The sequence below is a fragment of the Lygodium microphyllum genome, chromosome 2 (assembly GCF_053477565.2).
Source record: "Lygodium microphyllum isolate KBCC chromosome 2, Lygodium_microphyllum_v1.1.10, whole genome shotgun sequence".
In the NCBI taxonomy this organism is placed as follows: Eukaryota; Viridiplantae; Streptophyta; class Polypodiopsida; order Schizaeales; family Lygodiaceae; genus Lygodium; species Lygodium microphyllum.
Window position 1 is genome coordinate 100,482,089 of NC_141136.1, and position 27,388 is coordinate 100,509,476.

The following is a 27,388-nucleotide window of genomic DNA, read 5'->3' on the forward strand; positions in this document are numbered from 1 at the left end:
CTCTTCTTGAGCTGAGCCTTAAGAGCATCTAGCTCATCATGAGCTTTCCCTGCTTATAGCATATCATCCACATAGAGTACCAAAATAAGCAAAGATCCATCACGGGCTTTCTTCATGTACAAGCATGGATTCATAGCACTACGGTTATAGCCCTGTGACTGCATAAAGGCATCGAACTTATGATACCATTCCCTAGGTACCTACTTCGAGCCATAAAGACTTTTCTTCAACTTGCACACTAGGTGCTCCCTGCTAGGCTCTGCAAAGCCCTTGGGTTGCTCCATATAAATCTCATCATGCAAGTCCCCATGTAAGCAATCCATCTTAACATCCATTTGGTATAAGTCCAAGTCAAGCTGTGCAACTGAAGTCAAGACTAAGCGCAGGATAGTCACCTTAACCACGTGAGAGAGGACCTCATCAAAGTCAACACCATGCTCCTACTTAAAACCCTTTGCTACCAATCTTGCCTTGTATGCCGGCTTGGGGTGTCCAGGGGTACTTTTCAGCTTTTAAACACCCACTTGTAAGGCAAAGCCTTCTTGCCAGCAGGCAAGGAAACCAAATCCCAAGTCATATTCTTATGTAAGGAGTCTATTTCAGACTGCATAGCCCTCTCCCAAGAGTGACTGTCACCCCTGCGCATAGCCTCATCATAGGTGAGAAGCTCTTCTACGTCTGTAACCAAGACACTGTGCATAAAGGGCTCAAATTTGTCAGGTGGGCGTCTATCTCTAGTAGAACGCCGCACTGTAGGCTTTGCTGTCTACTCAACGTTCTATTCAACACCTTGGCCATGAGCATCTACTGCTGCTGCGCAAGCTGTCGAGCTGGCCGTATGGGAGCTCGTGGCTTCTCCTGAAATATAATCCTACGTATCTCCACGACTCTCTCAGGCTGCCTATGTATCTTGTCTTTATGGAAGACTATATTATGGTTGCGGATGACTTTCCGTGCCTGCAGATCCCATAGACGGTAACCCATCTCTTGCATCTCCATAACCAAGGAATATACATTTAACACTCTTAGAATCCAACTTGTTACACTTGTTCTTGGGCGCATGGCAGAATGCCTCACATCCAAAAACACGTAAATGCGCATAAGAGGGAGGCTTTCTTGTTCATACCTCCTCTGCAACCTGAAAATCAATGGCACTACAAGGCGATCTATTAATTATATGCACGGCAGTCGTAACTGCCTCCGCCCAAAAGTGCTAGGGTAGGCCTGCATGGCTAAGCATACTGTGAACCTTTTCCTAGATGATCCTATTCATCCACTCAGCCATACCATTCTGGGGAGAGGTGTAAGGGACAATCAACTAACGCTTAATACCCCTCTCATCACATAACTGCTCAAAAGCACGTGATACATATTCACCCCATTATTTGTCCTTAGGTATTTCAGTCTATGCCTAGACTGGTTTTCTACCAAAGCAAGTCATCTCTAAAAAACCGCCAAGACATCAAACTTTTACTTTATGGAATAAGCCCATACCTTACGTGAAAAATCATCCATAAAGGTAACAAAATACTTCGCACCATCCAAAGACTGACAGGGCATGGGCCCACAGACATCAAAACGTACCAAAGCCAAGGGCTCACTCATACGTGACATACCAGACTTCTTATGCGTAGACCTAGTCTGTCTGCCATAAAGACAATGATGATATAATTACAAGAATCAAAATGAGAATAGTCAAGGGGCGGTAAGTACTGCAAACCAAAAAGCATTTTTATTTCCTTAATGGACATGTGTCCCAAATGGACATGCCAAAGAGATACATGAGGTAAAGACCCCACAGACAAAGCATGATCAACTGTAGATCCAGAAACAACTAAGGGATAGAGGCTGCCAGCCTTGGCACCTCTCGCAAGCACAAGCTTGCCACGAGTAATCTTCCATGTGGAGTCTTCAAAAGATACATGATATCCTGCATCATCAAGTTGTCCAGCGGACATGAGACTACGTGTCAATACAAGTACATGACATACATCGTGCATAACAAAATTATTGCCAGAAGGAAACTGCAGTCTAACATCACCAATGTCGACAATCTCAAGAGACATGTTATCACCCAAGTGCACAGAACCCGAAACAGAACGGTATGAATGGAATCACTCTCAGCAAGGTGTCACATGAAAGGATGCACCAAAGTCCAAGAGCCAATATTGTGCATACATAGAGCGTATCTCTGACATATGCGAAGCACTAGATGAAGTTACTGCAAGGATATAATCCCCATCACTATCCTTGGGCTACATAGCATTGATCTCTTCAATTTTAACACTTAACTTAGCAGATACTATGTTACGATCAAAAGAATTTTCTTGCACTTTCTCTTTCCCCTTGTCTTTGTATCTTTCATTGCGCAGTTCATGACAATGTGGTCTTATGTGACCTTTCTTCCCACAATGATAACAAGTCAAATTTGCATTTCTTCCACCAGACTTAATGCGCAACTTGCCATGCGACTTAAACCGAAATTTCTGCGAATCCCGTCCACGGCCATTACCATGGTCATTCTTTGCATTTCCATCATATCGGCCTCTAGCTGTCAAAGCATGAGACACACGAGAGGCATCCAAATTCTTACGATTTATCTCTTCTTGCAGAAGAGAGCTCTCAACATTAGATAGCTTGAGAGTAGTGATAGAAGCACATAAGGCAGTGCGAAATACATCCCAATACTCATTAAGAGTTTCAAGCAAGAACAACGGAGTGACATCCTCTTTGAAATCAATGCCCTGCGAAACCAAGTTCTTAAGAATAGCATGAAACTGGCTCAGATGAGCTGACATGATCACATTCTCTTTCATGCAGAGATCCATAAGCTGTTTCAGCCAATACATTTGACTTGCAAGACTTTGCTTATCATAGAGGTTCTTGATCTTATCCCAAAGCTGCCAAGTACTCCGTGCTTCCTCAGCCACATTGTAATACACTTGCAGGAATCAACATTAAAATGGAAGATGTTTGCATTGGTGTTCTACTTAAGAGTTTGCCTCCTGAATATAATAATGTATCAACAACCTTAATCAACATGCCAAATCCTGAACTTTTTGATATCCAGGCATCACTGTTAGAAGAGGAAAAGAAGCTAAAAACTAAGGAAGAACCAAGTACCTCTAGAGATGAGCATGCATTATATGTTGGCAACAAGTACAAAGGCAAGAAGGATCAGCTCTTCTGTGACTTCTGCAAAAGGACCGGACACACCGAGAAGTTCTGCCACGCAAGAAAGAGGTCCCAAAAGGCCTATCTAGTTGCAGTCCAAGAAGAAGAAGAAAATGGAGCAAAGGAAGAAGAAGAAGAAGACCACCAGGAGAATGACAAAATCCTATTGCATTCAAGTCCAAATAATGTAACTAGCATGTGTAGGTAACATAAACATCAAGCATGTACCAACGGGTCATATATAGACCATAGGTATAGCCTCTGTCATAAAACATGCTAGTGTAGATCAATGTCAAGTAAATGCCAATCAATACAGATCTCAAACAAGGCTCAAAATACATTCTGAAACCATCCAAAGCATTTGCCAACCTTCATTTGCATCCCAATAATCATATGAAACACCTAGGAAGCACCCCTGACCAATAGGCAAAGCATAAAGTGACTAAATAAGCTTCAGTCTTGGAGTGTACAGTAGTGATTTACTATGTAAAATTGAGTATTCCAAACCACTAAATCAGCTCCAAATGATGGCCAATCAATAGGCATGCATTCCCCTAGCATTCGGAGACCATTTGGGACCAACCGGGCATCAAATGTCAATGCTATCCAAGCATAAACATAAAATGCTGATGTAACATTGTTTGTGGTTGCTAGTGGACTGTGGAAAACAGTCCTGGACTGAGGTAAATCAATCCGCAAATCAATGCCAAATGATAAACCACCAATGCCAAGCATCAAGGGGGTATTCCCAAGTGTCAAATGAAGTGTTTTCAAGCTGCCAATGAGTGCCAAGGGAGGGCTGAAGTAAAAAATGAATGTTGCAAGTCTTCAAGCTAGCCCAAACAAGGCTAATGTTGCTAGGTATGCTGTTGGTTCACGTGGCATTAATGGGGTGGAAGGGGGGCTCAAGTAGGGCCTAAAGAAGGCCTACACAAAGCCTTGTCAAGCCTAATCACACAGGAGCCAAGATATAAAATGGAAGAGCTCCAATGGTTAAAGCTATGGCTGCCCCTTCCTATTGTACCCTGCAAACTAAAATAAACACTCAAAAGAATACTTCAATACCTCTGAAGGAATGCCTTGAGGGTGCCCAAATGGACCGGGTAGGTGCTCGAGAAGCCAAGGAGTGATCGGAGCTCGAAGGAGTCGAATATGGCTGCCAAGAGCAAGAACCAATGGTGTAGGGATTCAAATAAATGCTAAAGGAGTCACGGACCAAGCTCGAATGCTCAAGCAACCATGCTCTGATACCAGTTAAAAGGTGAGAAGGATCGAAGTTTGCACGAGAGAGCTATGGCAGGAGAGTAAGAGCAAGAGAGAGAGAGACTCACAATGTGGAAACTCCAGCAGTCACAATATGTGACCAGCCTTCCCTTTATTCATCTATCACTAAAAGAATAAAGAATAAAGTGACGGTGACGGGTGCCCGCTGCCTGTAGTGTGCAGGCACGGGTACTGTCAGTGTAGTAATATACACGCGGCTAGGCAAAGACGCCTTTACCCCTAACAATGCTTCCCAAGTCTTCTTATTATACTTGTTTAAAGTGGCGCACTGTGAAGCATCAAGTTCATGCCAAGCAGCCCTAACATCCACCTCAAATGTGCTTGCCAACCAAGCTGAAGCAAATACTTGCTTTGAGCTGAACCCAAGTGGATGATGCCTTACCCTGCATCAAAAGAGAAGTTCGCCACTGCAAGGCAAGGTCACACTTAAGAAGACTCAATGAATTTAATGTTAAGATAACAACATAAATTCTGCAATTTGTGGGTCCTCACTGAGCTAAGACAAAGTCTCCGATACTGCCATGAGTTGAGCTTTGAATTGGGTAGCAAAACCTTGTTTTCTTGCTGATGTTCAGTATCTCAAGGTTTTGAAGTACTCACTTCATGGACCAACCCTACAATTTCGACTTGCTGCCCATGCCAAATACCCATTCCATTAATGATCAGGCAATGCATTCTTTCCATTATCTTCTGATTCCTGATTTGTCATTACTTAAGACATGCTTGCTGAATTTTATCACAGCTGAAAAGCAATTCCCACAATTCGCTTGTGATTTGGATTGCAGTCAAGTCACACAAGCCCACCTACTGAAGGGAATTTATGTATCTCGGCAATGTGGTTCCCATCTTCCTTGCCAAAAAGGGTGGTAAATCCATGATTCTTAATAGATAACAGCAAGAAAATATCACTTAATGAGATTCAGCACATCACCAATTACCGATACAACTACCCCAATTCAGAAGAGGCATTCAACACACATTGGCCCCAAACCTTGGCACCCCTTGCAGTATTCTTTTTTATATATTCCAAAAGATGAACAGTTTCAATGGAGAAGGGCCAAAGCTCTGGAAGTAGAAGAACAAGCCGAGAATTACGGACACAACTACCCCAATTCAGAAGTGATATCCAATACACATTGGCCACAAACCTTGGCACCCCTTGCAGTATTCTTTTTTATATATTGCAGAAGATGAACAATTTCAATGGAGAAGGGCCAATGCTCTAGAAGTAGGAGACCGTGCCGAGAATTCGAAGCTCTGTGAAGATCTGTTAACAAAAATCTCCCTTATTTCAATAAATCTAGAACAATTGGCTGTCTTCTGCAACCAACCACCTTAATCCTCAATTTGCCCCTTCATTTGAGAGCCTAATGAAGCCAAATTGATTGTTTTCCTGCTAGATGCAGTTCAGCCCTGCTATAGATAAAAGTTTGTCCATAAATCTACTGTCAATTGATTGGACTATGGCAACAAGCCTTCATGGATGACTTAGATATGCATGCAGATATCCCAAGGTAGCCATGCAGCACCTAATTTTTGCTGATTACAGACCTGAAATCAGTGCATTTCTGTCAGCAGCACTTCCCAGTTCAATGTAGAGTCTGGTAACAACAGTTCCTTTCCCAGAAGAGGCTGATGACAGTATTTCCTTCGCCTAGTGGGTGGTTGATCAAGCATGGAAGAGAGAAGAGCAGGAGAGAGAAGTCAGATTTCCTGCAGCAGAATGGAACCCAGCAGCAGTCACCTAACAGATTCCAAACTTTTCCCACCTTGCATGGCTCTATGAAGGGCTGGATGCCACATAGCCATTCAGCCCCTATGTAAGCGCAAGGAAGAACATGAGAATGGCAATACTTTGAACTTAACCAACTTGATCAATTATCACCATGAAAAATCAATAGACCGCGGCGGGGGGGGTCAACACCACATTGAGAGAGAAATAGGCCCTCTCCCTTTATAGGAATTTATTCAAACAAACCACGGGCACCAAGTGTCTGAACTATATATAAAGGGCTGACTTGCCATAGTTCTGAAATTTAGGATTTTAAAACCCTAATTTGTGTATAATCCAAGCAACAAGCTGATTTTCTTCTTTGGGGCTTGGACTAGATTCTAGATCAAGCTAAGTAGCAAATGCTTCTTGGATAAGTGATAGAAAGGAGAATACAAGCATGTGGCCGAAATTTCGGCATGAGAACTTGTTGGAATGAAGAGAGAGACCTCTCATAAATAGGTGTGGGGCTTCGGTGCTCAAAAGTGGAAGGTAGAGGCTAAAATTACAAATGTTTGTTGAAAATGACAAGTGCATGGACACTTGTCTAGTAGCGATACTTATCTCTTCAAAATGACATGTCACTTTTCTAGAGAAAGAAGCTTTTAAACCTTCCACTTTAAAAATCTCTCAAATGGTTAAGAATTTGAGATAGCCACTGAATACAAAATTATTCTTTTAAAATTTTGGAGTCTTTGGCGCAAACAAAATTTCCATTTGAGCAACTTCCAAAACTAGTAACCTCCCAAATTCTAGAAGTCGAATTTGAGATAGCCACTGAAGACAAAATTATTCTTTGTAAAATTTTGCAGTCTTTGGCACGAACAAAATTTCCATTTGAGCAACTTCCAAAAATAGTAACCTCCTAAATTTTAGGAGTCGCAAAATTTAGATTCTGGAGAGCTTAACTGTATAGGTTCATTGGTTCATGGTTTGTTTCTTTTATCATGAGCATCTAGTTTTGCTTTCTAAAACCACTCATTACATGGGCTTCTAGTCAATGTGACCACCTAGGTGAAAAATTCTCAGTCATCTTGGCTTTCTAATCAATCTGATTGCTCGATTAAACTTGTAATTTCTCTTGGGCATCTTGTCGATGACAATCCAAGATAATTCTAGGGTCTTCTGACCATTTACCACCCTTAAATATAGAAAGATGGACATTTAACCATATTTAAATCACTCAAGTTATATAAATCGCCTTTCAAAGTAAATGAGCATCAAATTTATTTAAATCATTGGACCAATATGTCTCACTAACAATTGATATACAAAAGATTCGTTACACCCTAACATGTGGCAGACATACCCATGCAATTCCCACGGGCCTGTTTTCCAACCATTTTTCAATTCAGCCAAGTGAAAAATAAATTGGGCCCTGCCCAACTTTGATCTTGCCCGGTTTCAATTTTAAATTCTTAACGTATGTAAACCTAAAAGTATTTTCACAACTTGTCAACCCATTACAAACCTTAAACCAAGACATTAAATAGTTTAAGTCTCCAACTCCTTTGACACTAAAAGTCAATCCCAAGGGCAACTTAATGTCTTTGGCCCCAATCTATCCCAAGTACCTACTCGCATCTATCCTCCCAAGTTCCACCAATATCCCCCACTTCTCAAATTGATTTTGCTTATCATCGTGACTCACATCTTAACTCAATTTCACATGTGCACAACTTAGTTGTCCCCGGAGAAATAAGTTAAAAAATCACAACCTTGCACAGCTTAATTGTCCCCAAAGAAATAGGCTCAACATTCGCGACCTTGTGCATTAAGTATGAGGTACTATGGGCCCTTTTAAGTGACAAAACAAATGAGCAATGTTGCCTACAAGTTGAAGCTACTAGATCACTTAAAGATTCATAATGCCTTTCCTGAGAATCTTTCTCAATCCTACCACAGAGATGTACCAAAGGATATGTTTGATAAGATTCAGCCAAAGGTTGAGAAACTTGATAAGAGCTTTGTTCCTAAACTTATATTGGCACATAAAGAAAGAAAGATAGTAGGTATAGTTTCATGTTGTTATCTAGTGAAGTTTCAAAATTATTCACCAATGGATACAAAGTGGATGGAAAATGATAACTTAGCAGATTCATCAAGTTTTGTAGCTTTATCTAAAAGCATTCCAACTAAAGCTAACCTTGATTGGAGTTGAGACAAGTTTAGCAAAGCATAAACATGAAGCTCTGCCTAATGCTCAAGAGGAGGGCAGCACCTCCACTCTAATAAATAGATGGACTCCAATATCTAGAAGTTGCTTGGTGATGCTATATGCTCATCCAAGCTACTATTGGCTGGTAGTATATCAGCTTTGGGACTCTATGATGAGTGAATGACACTCTATTTGCATGATCATGACACTCTATTTGCAACAGTTCATATGAGTACTTACTGCAGCAATAAGTACCAACGTGGAAACTACATGGATGAGAGAATTTTTCTTTTGGAATACATAGACATGGCTTCTAGTGGTAATAATAATTGCATATGTAACATGTTCTATGAATCAATAGGTCGCATGTATTGCCACAATATAGCTACCATGTTTCAATCATACTAAGCAATAGAAGACATGTGCCATTCTTAAAGAGAGGGGTATGTGTGAGAGTGCACAAAAGAAGGACATGAAAATAGAGAGAAAGGAAGAGAGAGACAATAGGAAGAAGAAGGAAGAAATCTGCACTGACTGAAGATGAATGCTGAATATAATAGTGTGAACTGATTGGTCCCTGCATGCAGCCCGAGGCGTTGGTGAGGGCACCAAATCAGGCTGAGAATGATGAAGGCAGCAGCAGCACCGGAGATGGCAGAGTATGACAGAGACACAGCATGTGAATTAGCAACCTGCAGAAGATGAATAAATCTGCCCCAGCCAGCCAACTATAAATAGCTGAATAATACCAAAACTGGCTGACCTGCCAAAAATGCTGCTGATTGTAGTAAATGCAATCCAACTACACAAGCTGCCTGCAAAAATGCTGATGTGGTAGTACGAATGCTGATGCGGCAATACAGATGATGAGGTGGCAGTTGTCACGACGAGGACGTGAAATTTTGAGATGCTTTAATCTTGTTGATAACATTTGATTAAGTTATTAATCAAATGTGCACGCTTGTTGAAGCATATGTGATGCACATGGCAGATTCCATAGTAACAAGCCAAGGACCCCAAGGATGCCGTGGGTGTCAAATAGTAACAAGCCAAGGACCCCAAGGATGCCGTGGGTGTCAAAGGCAAAAGTTGTGATACGTTATGCCGACTCGGTTCTGTTGGTCAGTTAGTATCAAACCAAGGAAGAAAGTAAAACCTATAGTAGACCATCTCAAATCTACATTACCTACCCAATCAAAGTCACTCGAATCAGAGAGAGTGGCCCCCTCTCCATACATGATCCCATAGGATCAAATCCCCTAAAGATAGTGCAATACACACAATGCGGCTCTCCAATGAGCTTGAGTAGGATTCTTCATGAAAGAAGACAACAAAGCCACCACAAAAGAGATGTCTGGCCAAGTGTGAATCAGCCAGAGACATACCAAAAGTCAAAGATGTACCTCCGCTAGCAAATGAAGATGCCCTATGCCATATGATAAATCTCCAAACCAAGGAAGAAGTTGAGGATCCCAAGATCCATCCTGATCAACCTTTATTATAATAAAGCTTGTCACCCTAAACCCTATAATAAAGGTTGGGGTCATGATCGGAACAATGGAAGCCACTTTGTAAGAAAAAGCAATCAATCCTTTGGTACCAAGCTCGAGGAGCTTGCTTTAGGCCATAGAGGGCCTTCCACAACCTATAAACATGGTCCGCCTTCACTTGCACAAGAAAACTAGGAGATTAAGAGACATAAATCAACTCCTCCAAGAAAACACCATTCATAAAGGCCGACTTCACATCCATTTGATAAACCGGCCAAGATAAAATTGAGCTCACCTTACATAGCACTATGCCAAACCTCCTATCCAAGAGCCTCATCAACTATAGTAGGCTCATGGTCCTGAAGAATCTATGACATGAGGACATAGTTCACACAGAGTAAACTCTCTCACTGGGCCTAAATCCAAGCTGATCTACGTGGGCCAAGAGAAGTCTCAAAGGATCAAGTAATCCCTGAATCTTGCATGAGCCTCTATACCACCTAAGAATGGTGATAGGCTCAACCTACTACAAAGGAGACCAAGAGGCCTCCAGTACCTGTAAAGCACATGTCTGTGGAAGGGACTCCCCCTCACTAAGGGAAGGTAAATCCTCCTCATCTAATGAAGAAGGCTCCCCTTCAGACGAGCTCAATCCCCCGAGAAGAAACCTGAGGGGGATGGAGAAGAGCTAGAAACACTCGATGACGAGATAGTAGATGAAGGAGCGATCAAGGGTTGAGGGAGAGGGAGAAGAGGACCTCCATGCTGCTTGAGCATGAGACATCATTGCAGTTACAAGGGAGGCTTTTATCATGTTCTAGTGAGGCTCTTGCAACTTCAGAGAGGGGTTCGAAGAAGAAGTTGAAGACCCAATGTTACCACTGTGGGAAGAAAGGTCATCTATGGAAGGAGTACAAAGAGTTAGCGGCTTTTAGGAAGAAAAGGGAGCAAAAGACGAAGCGGAATGCAAACTCCTTCGACGAGTCATCATTTGCCTCAGATTCTGACTCAGATCCTCCAGCCAAGGTGAAGTCCAAGGCGCACAAGGCATCCTCTTCTTTGGATTGTGGGAAGGGCTTAGTAGCCCCTTCCTCAACTACTTTCTAGTGCCAAAGTGAGTGAGAGAGGGTGGTGGGGCAACCGTGCCTCATCTATATTTCTATACAAATGCACAGGATCCAGAGAGGAACGTCCTTGACACATCGACCGAAGTCTAGCAAGTTCAAATCCTAGAACTGGGATGGACATCCAAGTTCATGATGGACTGTTTATTTGGCAAAGAGCGAGCTTGGTTCCTAGTCATGAGCTCACATGAGGGGACACTTTGGCGGTCTGGCCAAAGGAGGGGAATCCATGGTCATATGTGCATTGCGGCATTGGTGACAGGATGGTCATGTGTGCTTCATGATGGACTGTTTATTTGACAGAGAGCGGGCTTGGTTCCTGGTCATGAGCTCACATGAGAGGACACTTTGGTGGTCTGACCAAAGGAGGGGGATCCATGGTCATTTATGCGCTACGGCATTGGTAACAGGATGGTCATGTGTGCTACATCGGAGGCATTGTTAACAGACATTGAAAGCCGCTATGATCTTCTCTATTTTTAGGAGCTGGTACAATCAACATCAGCATCAGGTTCTCTCCAAGGCACCTTGGTGGTGGCTTGATCACCCTTACCTGGGTATCCATGGTTCTACTTGGTGGTTCTCTATTGTTTGGACTATGATGAGTTATTTATCATTGTATTATATCAAATCACCCATAATCTAAGAGAGGGTGTTAGCAAAGTATGTCAACTCATGTGGGCTCAAAACATTATGTAAATATTTTAGCCATTTTTATTGTGTAGTAGTTTATGCTTTGTAGCATTTATTGTTGCCAATCTGCCAGCATTAATGCTAGCCGATCTAACATATTTTATGGCATTATTCATGCCTATATATTCTGGGCTCCTCCTCCTCCTCAGTCAATCAATTCACCACCTAGAGGTCCTGTGGAGAGGAGCCAGTGCCAGTCCCCACGCAACCAAAGACTCACTTTGTATACGACAGTCTCGTGTCTAATATATGGATTCCATTTTTCGAGCATACATCTCAGTTCTCATCTGTATTGTGTTCTCTCTTTCTTTTCTTTTCTCTTTTATCTTGTGTTTCAACATTTTATTACAGCATATGTTTACGATGATACAAAGACACTAGTTTCTTCCATACCTCCCTTGTAGAATAACTGAAAAACACATAGCAAACGCACTAAGTTGTAAAAGCTCCCATATCTATGTCAAACTCTCACAATAGCTCACAACCAAGAGATGACAAATTGACAATCCTAAAAGAGACGGACTAACAATATGTCACAAAAACATGATATATCTCCAAGCCTCGTGGGTCAATCATGTTGTTTCTAGAGTTGGTGAAGTTATCTTGAAACTAGCAATGACAATCGTGGGTCTGGAGATGGTTGATCTAGGTAGGGCAATGGCTATTAATGTTGGGCAATCCTATTCTAGGCTTATTCGTGTGGTACTTGTTAGCGATGTCTATCAGATCCTGGCCATACCAGTCGGACTGGTCGGACTGACCAGTCGGACTGCCACGTGGCAGTCCGACTGTACTGTACCTGTCGGCTGCAGACCTGCATATTCTGGGCGCTTTCTTCTGGCTATTTATAGCCGATGTCCAGCACAGTCTCTCACACTTCTGATCGTAGGTGTCAGGCTGGAGATTCGTGCAGATTACATCTCTGTTTGCAGATTTCAGGCTAGAGATCGTGCAGACTACAACGGACTTCGAGGTGAACAGCAGGTTGCACCGTCGAGGTGGAGACACGCAGTCCCGCGCACTGCGCCCGTGTACATATTTGCATATCTTTGTATACAGCACACTTTATACAGCAGATCTTCATCTTCGACTGTCTCTCTCTCTCTTCTCTCTGCGTTCTCTCTCTCTCAGTCTTGGTCCCACGCTTCCGCATCGCTACACTCTGACATGGTATCAGAGCAGTGAAGAAGGGCTGACTGAGTGAAGAACCAACCTGAAGAGGAGATTCCATTGCGACACAAGGCTGCGTTTCCAGCGTTCGAGGGAGAGTAGGAGGGCTGCGCATCGGAACAAGGCTGAAGCAAGCATGGGCGCGCGGGAAAGGAGTCCAATTGGTGGATTTGCTGCTGTTTACTGCTGTTTAAAGAGAGGAAGGCTGAGTTTTCAGCTTTCAAGTGCAGGTTTTGCTTTTTCATCGCCTCCAACAGGTGAAGAAGGTACGGGACGCGGAAGAAAGAGCCCTAGCAGGCTGCGTTTTCACAGTCAGAGGGGGCTGCTTTTGCGTTTGTGAAGGCATTACAGGTGAAGATGTCTACAGAGATTGACTTGGAGTTCTAGACGATCATGGACCGGAAGGTGCCTATCTTACCAGCTCTTCCCGCAGATCAAAAGCTCGATGGCGACAATTACCGCATCTGGCGCACGTGATGATGTTGGCCATCCTTGAGTCTTACGATTTGACGGAGCTTGTACAGGAGGAGATTGACCGGCCCTCTGTGAGAGATGAGTCCACACTCTCTTCTGATGCTCGTGCGGAGTTGGCCAAGGCACAATCTCACTGGGACAAACTGAATGCCCGGATTCGTTCTTTTCTTTTTGTCTTGTACTACAGCCGTGATAGCCCACATCGAGCACTTGACAGTGGCTCTGGAGATATGGCTGGAGCTTGATCAGATGTATAACCGGATGACCCTTATGAAGCGGGTTTCTTTGGAGGTGTAGATACGGACCTTGTCCGTGAACAAGTCTTCTTCGTTGCGGGAGCACATCAACAAGCTTAGACAGCTTCAGATGCAGGTTCAGAATGCGGGGAAGCCGATTTCCTCCGAAGACATGGCGATCACACTCTTGTCCCAGTTGCCGCCACGATTCGGTGCTTTTTACTCCGCCCTTATTGCTTCGGGGCGTAAGTCTACTCTTCGATGGGAAGAGCTGGTTCCTATGGTCTTGGACCAAGAGGAACAACTGAAGGGACAGCATGCTTCCAAGTCGGAAGCCTTGACAGGTCAAGCCTCTCAGAAGAAGAGGAAGGACCAAAAGAAGAAGGAGGACAACAAGTCAAAGAAGAACAAGGACAAAGAATCCACATGCCATATTTGTGGAAAGACCAGCCATTGGAAGAAGGACTGCCCCGACAAAGACAAGAAGGACTTGAAGGATTCTGGAGCGGTGGCTGCAGCTCCCCAGACTCAAGAGTGGATCGTTGACAGTGGTGCCTCTCGGCACATGACTCCTTCATCAGTTGGTGTTGCCCATTTGCGACCTTCGCGTGGGCTGATTCTCATTGGAGATAGCTCTTCAGTGTCTATTGCAGGACGGGGTGAGATGCAGCTTATTCCAGATGGACGTGGTGGTACCCATACCTCAGAGGTCTTGCATGTGCCAGGTTTAGGGTATCATCTACTTTCGGTTCATAAGATTTGTTCACTTGGACTTTTGGTGGAGTTTGACAATGATTCGGTGCGAGTTCTTGATCGTGAGTCAAGGAAGGTTCTCTCATCAGGATATGAGGAGAACGGCATCTACAAATTGACGTCTTCTACCACCCTCCCTACTCTTCTTCTTACCTCTCAGACACAGTCACAGCTATGGCATGCTCGGTTTGGTCACCTTAACTATGATTATCTTCGGAGGGCGTCACGTGGACAGCTTGTTCAAGGGTTGCCGGACATAGTGGTGAGCCAATAGCCATGCGTCTCCTGCATTCGGGGAAGCAGCATAGGGATGCGATTCCCACCAAAGCTTCGCAGCGGTCTACTTCACCGATGGAGCTTGTATCTACGGATCTTTGTGGCCCTATGAGGAACGAGTCCTTGAGAGGAAGCTCGTACTTCATGTTGATCGTAGATGACTACAGCAGGATGACTTGGGCCTATTTCTTGGCCTTGAAGTCGGAGGCTTTCTCCCACTTCAAGGATTGGCTTCTCTTTGAGGAGAAACGATCGGGCCGGCGATTGAAGACCTTGCGATCCGACAAGGGTGGTGAATTTGTTTCTAATGAGTTTGCTTGTTTTTGTGCAGATAAAGGTATTCACCAGGAGTTTGCTAACACCAACACTCCTCAAGAAAATGGCATTCTTGAATGGAAGAACCGAAGTGTGATCGAGATGGCGCGCACCATGATGAAGCACCGACAGACACCTCAGTTTCTGCGGGCCGAGGCTGTGGCTACTGCAATCCACATCCTTAACCGATCCCCCACTTCGGCCGTTGATGGGATGACACCTTTTGAGGCTTACTTTGGGACTAAGCCCGATGTTTCTTATTTTAGGGTTTTTGGGTGTGATGCCTATGTTCACATTCCCAAGACTCATCGTGATAAATTTAAAGCAGCTTCTCGAAGACAGGTGTTTATTGGCTACAGCTCTCAGTCCCAAGGCTATCGTTTGTATGATCCCATCAAGCGGGATGTGTACACCAGTCGAGATGTGCGGTTTGTGGAGGTTCCGGCCATAGCAGCGGGTGAGGAGCATCCCATACTTGGAGATCGAGGGGAGAGTTGGGCTCCCGAGACAATTCCTTTGGAGCCCACGCCTTTTGATTCCGATTCTGTTTCCGATACAGAGTCTACTGTTCCACCGGTCTCCCCCGAGGAGTTACCACCGATGGATATCCCAGAGTCTTCAGCTGATGGAGAGAGACGAGGAGAGGTCTGACCTCCTCCTCGTTGGGCCCGTGACAGACTCCGTGATTCAGGGATCGAGGGGATCCCTGAGGAGTGGGGACCGCAGGATGGTCTGCGGCGGTCATGGAGGCACCAGGCACATTCTACGGAGCTTGTTTGCTCTAACTATTGTTTGACGACCCGTGTTATGCAGGATCAAGAGCCCACCTCCGTGAAGGAGGCTTTACAGTCCGCACCACGGAAGAAAGCTATGGAAGCCGAGTTGGAGGCTATTGAGCGGAATGGCACTTGGTATCTCGTGCCTCGCCCCTCGAATAAGAAGGTGATTGGTGTCAAATGGGTCTTCAAGACCAAGTACCTTAGCGATGGTTCTTTGGACAAGCACAAGGCTCGCCTTGTTGCTAAAGGTTTTGCACAGCGCCCAAGGGTTGATTGTCATGACACTTTTGCCCCCACTGCTCGTATGGTGACTATTCGAGCTGTTCTTGCCTTGGCTGGCCATAGGAGATGGCCTGTCTACCAGTTGGATGTGAAGTCGGCCTTTCTTAATGGTGATTTGAAGGAGGAGATCTATGTCGAGCAGCCTCCTTGCTTTGGCTCTTTAGATGGGCAAGTCTACAGGTTAAAGAAGGCTTTGTATGGCCTCAAGCAGGCTCCACGTGCATGAAACGAGAAGATTGATTCGTTTCTTCAATCACAGTTGGGATATCGGCGTTCCAAGGCCGATCCGCAGCTTTATGTACACACTTCCAAGGCTGGTTGTGTGCTTTTTGTGTTGTGTGTTTTGATTGTCACAGGAGATTATGCACAGAAGGTCAAAGAGACAAAGGCAGCTTTACTTCAGACGTTCAAGATGACGGACTTGGGTCTACTCCACTTCTTCTTGGGCCATGAGATTTATCAGTCTCAGAGGGGGATTTTCATCTCTCAGCAGAGATATGTACAAAAGCTCTTGGTTTCTTTTGTGATGGAGGATTGTCGGACCATTTCTACTCCTATGGATCCGAACTGGAAGGCCACTTCACATTCAGATTCTCCCATGGCGGATGCTTCCTGCTACCGTCAGTTGATTGGATCATTGATTTGGCTCCTCAATACTCATGTTGATCTTTGTTTTGCTGTTGGTCTCTTGGCAGGGTTCATGAGTGAACCTCGGACGGTGCATCGGCAGGCTGCCCAAAGGATACTTCGGTATTTGAGGGGGACATCTGATTTAGGGATTCATTATCCAGCAGGCACAGGTAGTTCAGATCTTGTACTTGCAGGTTGAAGCAACTCGGATTGGGCTGGTGATGTGGACCACAGGCGGTCTACTACAGGTTACTGTTTTACCTTGGGTGCAGGTGTTATCTCATGGAGTAGCAAGAAGCAGCCCACGGTAGCCCTTTCGTCTACTGAGGCGGAGTATCGGGCCACGTCTTCCACCACATGTGAGGCTGTGTGGCTTCGGAGATTGTTGGAGGAGCTTGGCTGCCCCCAGACTCGTCCTACTTTGCTGCAATGCGACAATGAGAGTTGCATTGCCTTGGCACGGAATCCTGTTTTCCATGCCCAGACGAAGCACATAGAGATCCAGTACCACTTCATCAGAGAGAAGCTTCTAGATGAGACCATCGCTGTGGAGTACTGCAAGACGGAGGACAATCTTGCAGATTTGTTTACGAAGGCGCTTCCCAAACTCTACTTCAGAGACATGCCAGATCCCTCAGGCTTCTGCCCCGTCCAGGCTCTGAGAGGGGATGTTAGCGATGTCTGTCAGATCCTGGCTGTACCAATCCGGACTAGTCGGATTGCCACATGGCAATCCGACTGCATTGTACCTGTCGGCTGCATTTAATGCAGCCGGCCTGCATATTCTGGGCGCTTTCTTCTTGCTATTTATAGCTGATGTCCAGCACAGTCTCTCACACTTCTAATCGCAGGTGTCAGGCTGGAGATTCGTGCAGATTACATCTCTGTTTGCAGATTTCAGGCTAGAGATCGTGCAAACTACAGCGGACTTCGAGGTGAACAGCAGGTTGCACCGTCGAGGTGGAGACACGCAATCCCGCGCACTGCGCCCGTGTACATATCTGCATAACTTTGTATACAGCACACTTTATACAGCAGATCTTCATCTTCCACTGTCTCTCTCTCTTCTCTTTGCGTTCTCTCTCTCTCAGTCTTGGTCCCACGCTTCCGCATCGCTGCACTCTAACAGTACTTGAGCTAGTTTAAGCTCTTCTATTGGGACCTATGTTCTGTGACATTGGGGAGATATCTTTCACAACAAATATTGTTGGAGCGGTTATACTATACTAATTGTGAAGGATTTGGGTAATTGCAATCTCTTGTTGGAGGGGCTCTACCACACTAATGTGAAGATTTGAGCATTGCAGATCAAGCGAGTCCTTGAACGTTGCATATCCATTGAGCAAACATTCTAAATTATTCTGTCAAAGATTGATAATGGAGATCCAATGAACAAGTATTTCCAAACAACTATACCAACAATACAATAATCATAGAAATATCACGACGGGCACCAAGCTTTGGGAAAAATATTTACTTGTGTCATGATGTAGGAGCATTAGGAGCATTTTAGCTCCATTATTTATTCACTTTCTGTAAGTGAATTTCCATTTAAGATTAAGAGCATGCAAGTCAAGATCTATTAACCTTTGGTTTATTGAAGGCTGGTTTCACTACCAATCAATCCTCTTCAAACACTACAAAATCCACTGCCAATGAACTTTACTAGCAATCATTTCAAAAAGAGTTGATATTGCACACACTACCAAATGCCAAGCCAAGTGCATGTACATATTAGTAGAAAAGTACTCAAGCATTATGAAAATGATAATTTATTTCCAACATATGATTTGAGTTGTTTCTCAACTATGACCTCTTGGATCCTTTTCATGACTAAAATAATTCAAACAGACAACTCAAACTAATACTTAGTTTCGATGTTAAGCATGAATCCATAAAGATTTGTACAAGGTTGTTTCCTAAACCCACTGTGGAATCAATAGGCCATCCATTCAAGCGGATCAAGGATAGCGGTGCCATACATCACATGATACCAAATTTGCAATGTCTTTCTCACAAAAATACTTGCACATGGGGGCATCCACTTGTTAGAGTGCAACGGTGCGGAAGCGTAGGACTGAGAGAGAGAGAACGCAGAGAGAGAAGAGAGAGAAAGAGACAGTGGAAGATGAAGATCTGCTGTATAAAGTGTGCTGAATACAAAGATATGCAGATATATACACGGGTGCAGTGAAATCTGCGAACAGAGACGGAATCTGCGCGTGCCACAGATCTGTAATCTGCGAGAAGTGTTGGAGACTGCTAGAGAAGTCAGCTATTTATAACCAGAATCTGGGTGAAAAACAGGGCGCCAGAAATAGCCTGTCGGCTGCATTAAATGCAGCCGACTGTCTGAACAGGTCGGACTGCCACGTAGCAGTCCGACTGTGCAGTCCGACTGCACCTGCTGCACAGGCTGTGATCTCCTCTAACACCCCCTCTCAGAGCCTGGGCGGGGCAGCAGCCTGAGGGATCTGGAATGTCTCCGAAGTAGAGCTTGGGGAAGTGCCTTCGTAAACAAATCAGCAAGATTGTCCTCCGTCTTGCAGTACTCCACAGTGATGGTCTCATCCAGAAGCTTTTCTCTGATGAAGTGGTACTGGATCTCTATGTGCTTCGTCCGAGCATGAAAAACAGGGTTCCGTGCCAAGGCAATGCAACTCTCATTGTCACATTGCAGCAAAGTAGGACGAGTCTGGGGGCACCCAAGCTCCTCCAATAATCTCCGAAGCCACACAGCCTCACATGTGGTGGAAGACGCGGCCCGATACTCCGCCTCAGTAGACAAAAGGGCTACCGTGGGCTGCTTCTTGCTACTCCATGAGATAACACCTGCACCCAAGGTAAAACAGTAACCCGTAGTAGACCGCCTGTGGTCCACATCACCGGCCCAATCCGAGTCGCTCCAACCTGCAAGTACAAGATCTGAACCATCTGTCCCTGCGGGATAATGAATCCCTAAATCAGACGTCCCTCTCAAATACCGAAGTATCCTCTGAGCAGCCTGCCAATGCACCGTCTTAGGTTCACTCATGAACCTTGCCAAGGGCCCACCAGCAAAACAAATATCAACCCGAGTGTTGAGAAGCCAAATCAAGGACCCAATCAACTGACGATAGCGGGAAGCATCCGCCATAGGAGAAGCTGAATGGGAAGTGGCCTTCCAGTTCGGATCCATAGGAGTAGAAAGGGTCCGACAATCCTCCATCGCAAAAGACACCAAGAGCTCCTGTACATATCTATGTTGAGAGATGAAGATCCCCTCTGAGACTGATAAATCTCATGGCCCAAAAAGAAATGGAGTAGACCCAAGTCCGTCATCTCGAACGTCCGATGTAAAGCTGACTTCGTCTCTTGGACCTGCTGTGCATGATCACCTGTGATAATCAAATCATCAACATACAACACAAAAAGCACACAACCATCCGCGGAAGTGTGAACATAAAGCTGCGGATTGGCCTTAGAACACCGATATCCCAACTGAGACTGGAGGAACGAATCAATCTTCTCGTTCCATGCACGAGGAGCCTGCTTGAGGCCATACAAGGCCTTCTCCAACCTGTAGACTTTCCCATCTGAGGATCCAAAGCCAGGAGGCTGCTCAACATAGATCTCCTCCTTCAAATCACCATTGAGGAAGGCTGACTTCACATCCAACTGGTAAACAGGCCATCTCCTATGGCCAGCCAAGGCAAGAACGGCTCTAATGGTCGCCATACGAGCTGTGGGGGCAAAAGTATCATGACAATCAATCCCTGGGCGCTGTGCAAAACCTTTAGCAACAAGGCGAGCCTTGTGCTTATCCAAAGAACCATCGCTAAGGTATTTGGTCTTGAAGACCCACTTGACGCCAATCACCTTCTTATTCGGGGGGGCGGGGCACGAGTAACCAAGTGCCATTCCTCTCAATAGCCTCCAACTCGGCTTCCATAGCTTTCTTCCATGGTGCGGACTATAAACCCTCCTTCACGGAGGTGGGCTCTCGATCCTGCAAAACACGGGTCATCAAACAATAGTTAGAGCAAACAAGCTCCATAGAATGTGCCTGGTACCGCCGTGACCGCCGCGGACCATCCTGCGGTTCCCACTCCTCAGGAACCCCCTCGATCCCTGAATCACGGAGTGTGTCACGGGCCCAGCGAGGAGGAGGCCGTCGTCTCTCTCCATCAGCTGAAGACTCTGGAATATCCACCGATGGTAACTCCTCAGGGGTGACCGGTGGAACAGTAGACTCTGTGTCAGAACCAGAATCATAATCAAAAGGCACGGGCTCCAAGGGTACTGTAGCAGGAGCCCAACTCTCCCCTGGATCTCCAAGAACGGGATGCTCCTCACCCGTTGATATAGCCGGAACCTCCACAAACCGCACATCTCGACTAGTGTACACATCCCGCTTGACGGGATCATACAAACGATAGCCTTGGGACTGGGAGCTGTAGCCAACAAATACCTGTCTTCGGGAAGCTGCTTCAAATTTATCGCGGTGAGCCTTGGGAATGTGAACATAGGCATCACACCCAAAGACCCTAAAGTAAGAAACATCGGGCTTGGTCCCAAAGTAAGTCTCAAAAGGGGTCATCCCATCAACGGCCGAAGTGGGGGATCAATTAAGGATGTGGACGGCAGTAGCCAGAGCCTTGGCCCACAGAACCTGAGGGGTCTGTCGGTGCTCCATCATGGTGCGCACCATCTCGATCACACTGCAGTTTTCCGTTCAAGAATGCCATTTTCTTGAGGAGTGTTGGTGTTGGTATTGGCAAACTCCTGGTGAATACCTTTATCTGCACAAAACCGAGCAAACTCATTAGAAACAAATTCACCACCCTTGGATCGCAAGGTGTTCAACTTCCGGCCCGATCGGTTCTCCTCAAAGAGAAGCCAATCCTTGAAGTGGGAGAAAGCTTCTGACTTTAATGCCAAAAAATAGGCCCAGGTCATCCTGCTATAGTCATCTACGATCAACATGAAGTACAAGCTCCCACGCAAGGACTGATTCCTCATAGCGCCACATAGATCCGTAGATACTAGCTCCATCAGTGAAGTAGACCGCCGTGAAGCTGTGTGGGGAATGGCATCCCTATGATGCTTCCCCCGAATACAGGAGACACATGGCTGCTGGCTCACAACTATATCCGGCAACCCTCGAACAAGCTGTCCATGTGACGCCCTCCGAAGATAATCATAGTTGAGGTGACCAAACCGAGCATGCCATAACTCGGACTATGACTGTGAAGTAAGAAGAAGAGTAGAAAGCGCGGTGGAAGACTTCAATTTATAGATGTCATTCTCCTCATATCCGGATGATAGAACCTTCCTCGACCCACCATCAAGGACTCGCACCGTAGTACTGTCAAACTCCACCAAAAGTCCAAGGGAGCAAATCTTATGAACTGACAGGAGATAATACCCTAAGCCTAGTACATGCAAGACCTCTGAGGTATGGGTACCACCTTGTCCATCTGGAATAAACTGCATCTTACCCCGTCCTGCAATAGATACTGAAGAGCTATCTCCAATGAGAATCTGCCCACGCGAGGGTCGCAACTGGGCAACACCATCTAATGAAGCAGTCATGTGCCAGAAGGCACCACTATTAACGATCCACTCTCGAGCCTGGGGAGCCGTCATCGCAGCATCAGAAGCATTCGGTGAAGAGTCCTCAATGACAGCTAGATGAAGAAATGCAGCTGATGAGAGTGCAGCCACCGCTCCAGAATCCTTTGTGTCCTTGTTGGTGTCCTTCTTGTCTTTGTCAGGGCAATCCTTCTTCCAATGGCCAGTCTTTCCACAAATATGACATGTGGATTCTTTGTCCTTGTCCTTCTTTGACTTGTTATCTCCCTTCTTCTTCTTTTGGTCCTTCCCCTTCTTCTGAGAGGCTTGACCTGTCAGCGCCTCCGACTTGGAAGCATTCTGTCCCTTTAGCTGTTTCTCCTGGTCCAAGACTATAGGAACCAACTCTTCCCACCGAAGAGTAGACTCTCGCCCCGAAGCAATAAGGGTAGAGTAGAATGTACCGAATCGTGGCGGCAACTGGGACAATAGTGTGATCGCCATGTCTTCGGAGGAAATCGGCTTCCCCGCATTCTAAACCTGCATCTGAAGCTGCCTTAGCTTGTTGATGTGCTCCCGCAGCGAAGAAGACTTGTTTACGGACAAGGTCCGCATCTGTACCTCCAAAGAAACCCGCTTCATAAGGGTCATCCGATTGTACATCTGATCAAGCTCCAGCCATATCTCCCGAGCCACCGTCAAGTGCTCGATGTGAGCGATCACGGCTGTAGTACAAGATAGAAAAAGAAATGAATGAATCCTGGCATTCAGTTTGTCCCAATGAGACTGAGCCTTGGCCAACTCCGCACGAGCATCGGAAGAGAGTTTGGACTCATCTCTTACCGAGGGCCGATCGATCTCCTCCTGTACAAGCTCCGCCAAATCATAGGACTCAAGGATGGCCAACATCATGACGCGCCAAATGCGGTAGTTGTCGCCGTCGAGCTTCTAATCTACGGGAAGAGCTGGTAAGACAGGCACCTTCCGGTCCATAATCGACTGGAACTCCAAGTCAATCTCTGTAGACATCTTCACCTGTAATGCCTTCACAAACGCAAAAGCAGCCCCCTCTGACTATAAAAACTCAGCCTGCTAAGACTCTTCCGCGTCCTGAAACTTCTTCATCTGCCGGAGGTGACGAAAAAGCAAAACCTGCACTTGTAGGCTGAAAACTCAAACTTCCTCCGCGTCAAACAGCAGTAAATCCACCACCTGGACTCCTTTCCTGTGCGCTCACGCTCGCTTCAGCCTTGTTCCAAGGCGCAGCCCTCCTGTCTGCCCTCAAACGCTGAAAACGCAAATTTGTGTCACGATAGAAACCCCTCTTTAGGTTGGTTCTGTGCTCAGTCAGCCCTGTAACACTGCTCTGATACCATGTCAGAGTGCAGCGGTGCGGAAGCGTAGGACTGAGAGAGAGAGAACGCAGAGAGAGAAGAGAGAGAAAGAGACAGTGGAAGATGAAGATCTGCTGTATAAAGTGTGCTGAATACAAAGATATGCAGATATATACACGGGCACAGTGCGCTGGACTGCGTGTCTCCACCTCGACGGTGCAACCTGCTGTTCACCTCGAAGTCCGCTGCAGTCTGCACTGTCTCCTGTCTGAAATCTGCGAACAGAGACGGAATCTGCGCGTGCCACCGGTCTGTAATCTGCGAGCAGAGAAGTGTTGGAGACTGCTGGAGAAGTCAGCTATTTATAGCCAGAATCTGGGCGAAAAATAGGGCGCCAGGAATAGCCTGTCGGCTGCATTAAATGCAGCCAACTGTCTGAACAGGTCAGACTGCCACGTGGCAGTCCGACTGTGCAGTCCGACTGCATACAGACAGCACCTGTCCGACTGCACCTGCTGCACAGGCTGTGATCTCCTCTAACACCAATTTGGTAACAACTCCTAGACCTCAAAGTGTCTATTCAATTCTAGCCAAGGCTTCACATGATACCAAATTTGCAATACCTTTATCTTACAAAGACTTGCACATAGGGGTGTCCAGTTTAGTAAAAACTCCTAGACTTCAAAGTGTCACTTCACTTCTCTTCAATTCTAACCAAGGCTCAAATCTTGAAAACATAAACAATATAACTATTTTCCAAATTGACTATGAGGTACCCTTATCTACCAACTTTGCCAATTCAATTGAGCTACATTCTTTACAAAGCATGTTGTGTAAAACATTGATGAGAACACTAGATGCTTGAGACAAAGCACAACCTAATGACCTTTATGTTGTATCACAAGTCCTATCCAAAGCAACTTTAGAGGGCTCTAAGTTTCATCAAGTTCACTCTTTTGGTGGTGCTCAAGCTCCTTCTAATAGAGTGCACCCTTGGCATAGTCACAAGTGACACAAAACAGGATAGGTAGGGGGGATGAGACAAGAAGGAATTGCCATCACTTGTGACTATATAGCCACATGGAATGGGACGAGGGATGGAAAGAAGCTATCGTCCCCACAATCCTCAAGTCCAAAAATGACCATAACTTGTGACTATGACCCTTCGCACTCACCATTGCACACTCCTCATATTGATCCCTTTTTAATGCTTACTAAGCCCCAACTCTCTTCCCACTCTTGAACCCATAAATTGCCTCACCAACACCAGCCAACCTGATTTATCCTATGTTGTAATCAACTAGTACTTTAGTGGACCTAAAGAATCTCATCGGTGCTGCAGTACACAAGTGATCCGATATCTCACGGCCACTTACCAAGCATGCCTACATTTCACACCAATTCAAATCGGATTGGAAACTTGGATTCTTGGTGTTCTCATGGTATGAGAACACCAAAAAGAGCAAAAGCAAAACAGAATCAAGTGCTCTCATGGTATGAGATAACACTAAAGAGCAGATGCAAAATAGAATCAAGAGTGTGAAAAGACAAGAAAAACAAAAAAGCAAGATGATGCGGAACAGATCTCTCATAAGCATAGGCACATAATAGTACACAAGAGAAATGCCACAATGGAAGTTTCACTGGCTCTCCTCACCCATCTCTACAAGCACATTGATCATGATAAACAAGAAGGAGAGAAGAGGCTCATACTTATGGCCACGAGCCACATAAGTGGGCAGCCCATAAAATCACATATGTGAGCATCTCAATACATGGCATACATAAAGCCCACGAAATGGGCTATAAATACAATGATAACATCCTCTCTCAGATCATGGATGACCAGTAAGATCCTCCAAATCTCCACCAAGTCTCATACGTACCATGGTAGCCACCAAAACAAACCCTCGACATCATAGCACCTACGACCACGACTATAAATGCAACATATATACTCTTAATGCTGTCAATCATGCCAAATACACCTCAGAATAAGCATCTAAGTCAATATTGATCATACACCATCCTAAATATAGAAGAGTAGAAATAGCAAGCAATCTCATACGAGGTGGGGCTAGAACCTTGCTAGAAAGGCTTGTATGATGGTTAGACTCAAAACTTACTACAAGGTCCAATGAACGTAAAAGGGTAAATTTGTGGTCCAAAAGAGGTAAGTTGTAGGGTAAACTTATCCCTCATAAGTAATTACCAAGTAAAACCGAGTGCATAAGAGAGAGACCAATGCTGAAAACTGGATTCAGCTATTTATACACAGGTACAAAGATAAACCAAGAGCCGAGGCATGTCCTCACATACAATGCATAGGTTCAGAAATCCTGCTGAAACAGCAAATATTGATTGCCAGGAGAGTGTGCAAAGCCAAAACATAGTTGCACAAAGTGATGGGCAAGCTTCTATAACCAACAGCCACAAATGGGTAGTTTGGGCCAGCAATCAGCTGGTCCAGATGACAAATGGCACAATTGTCATGTGACCATGCTGCCATATGGCCGACTGGCCACATCATTGCTTATATGATCATTTGCATGAAGAAGCATCGGGCAGCAATTTGTAATCCATGTGTACATAAGGCATAAACCACGCAGTGTACACAGGTCTGAAGCTTGTCGGTTGATCAATACTGTTGAACCCAGATCTCCTTAGACAAAGAGAAAATGCTGACCGTGCAACAGATTAGCTGTAGACTTCATCAAATCGTGCAGCTTGGAGACGAAGACTGACTGATCTATGCGGATTGAAGCATGCTCCTCTGGAAAATTCGAAGCCTTGAAAGCTTGTTCCAAGAGAGGTCGGGGCAGCTCGAATCCATGGACCAGATCGGTTATGTAAGAGATGGCAGCCGTCCTCAACTGGCCAGAACTGACGCATCTGTCGAGGCCTTCTGGATCACCGAGAGCTTTCTCAAACAGGCGATTAATGGCGTCTTCATCGTTCGCAAGAGCGTCGGTGATCTGCGAACCGTCGAGCAGTTGGAGGCCAACCTCGAATGAAGGAGAAGCGAGGGACATCTCTCTCTCTCTCTCTCTCTCTCTCTCTCTCTCTCTCTCTCTCTCTCGCTGGCGAACCAAATCAATGAGATTTGCAATCAAGCGTACGCCAGGTTGGCCGAGACAGAGTCGGTCGACCAACCTCAACACTAACTCCCACGGGGTCATAATGACCTCGGGGAGTTGGGATCAACGGCTCACGTTGATCCCCCTCCTCACGACCATGCGCCATCGTTGATCCCACGAGGATTAAACCCATCCTCAATTGGTCGTCCCGTCCGAGATCATAAATCAGACCTCCCCAGAAAAGTGCGCCGTTGATTGGCAGTCTCCTACGTGTCCGGCATGCGAACTGGAGCGCCTTAACTCCTCATTATTGGAGGGCCCCGCAGAATGTGCCGCCGCCGTTGATCAGGGTGTTATCAACCCCTGGGAACATGCGAAGTGCCAGATCACCTCCCGCCCTGCGGTTATCCCACCCTGCGGCTCATCCCTGCGGCTCTCTCTCTCTCGTGCCCTGCGGCTCCCTGCGGCTCTCCCTCCCGCCCTGCGGTTATCTCGTACCCTGCGGCTCTCCCTCTCTCTCGTACCCTACGGCTCCCTGCGGCTCTCCCTCCCGCCCTGCGGCTCCCTGCGGCTCTGCCTCCCGCCCTGCGGTTCACTCCCAGCACACGACGGCCCTCGCCCAGCGAGCTCCCGCCCAGCGAGCTCCCACCACCCTGCGGCTCAACCACCACGGGGTTCATCCCTCCCGCCCAGCAAGCTCCCAGCACCCTGCGGCTCCCGCCCAGCGAGCTCCCGCCCAGCGAGCTCCCACCACCCTGCGCACATCCATCAGCACACGAATGGCCTCGTGAGCTCCCAGCCGACGACTTCATCCC

The 27,388-nt window shown here is 45.9% G+C and overlaps 1 protein-coding gene across 1 annotated transcript in view; it reads right to left on the reverse strand.

Moving 5' to 3' along the window:
• LOC148040084 (calcium-binding EF hand family protein) overlaps positions 1–26,635 on the reverse strand; it is a 46,978-nt gene extending 20,343 nt beyond the window's left edge. Inside the window, exon 1 of the mRNA XM_087696598.1 lies at positions 26,183–26,635. Within this exon, the coding sequence (XP_087552724.1) occupies positions 26,183–26,528 (346 nt within the window). The 5' untranslated portion in view covers positions 26,529–26,635. The remainder of the gene's footprint in view (positions 1–26,182) is intronic.
• Positions 26,636–27,388: the final 753 nt, after the last annotated feature.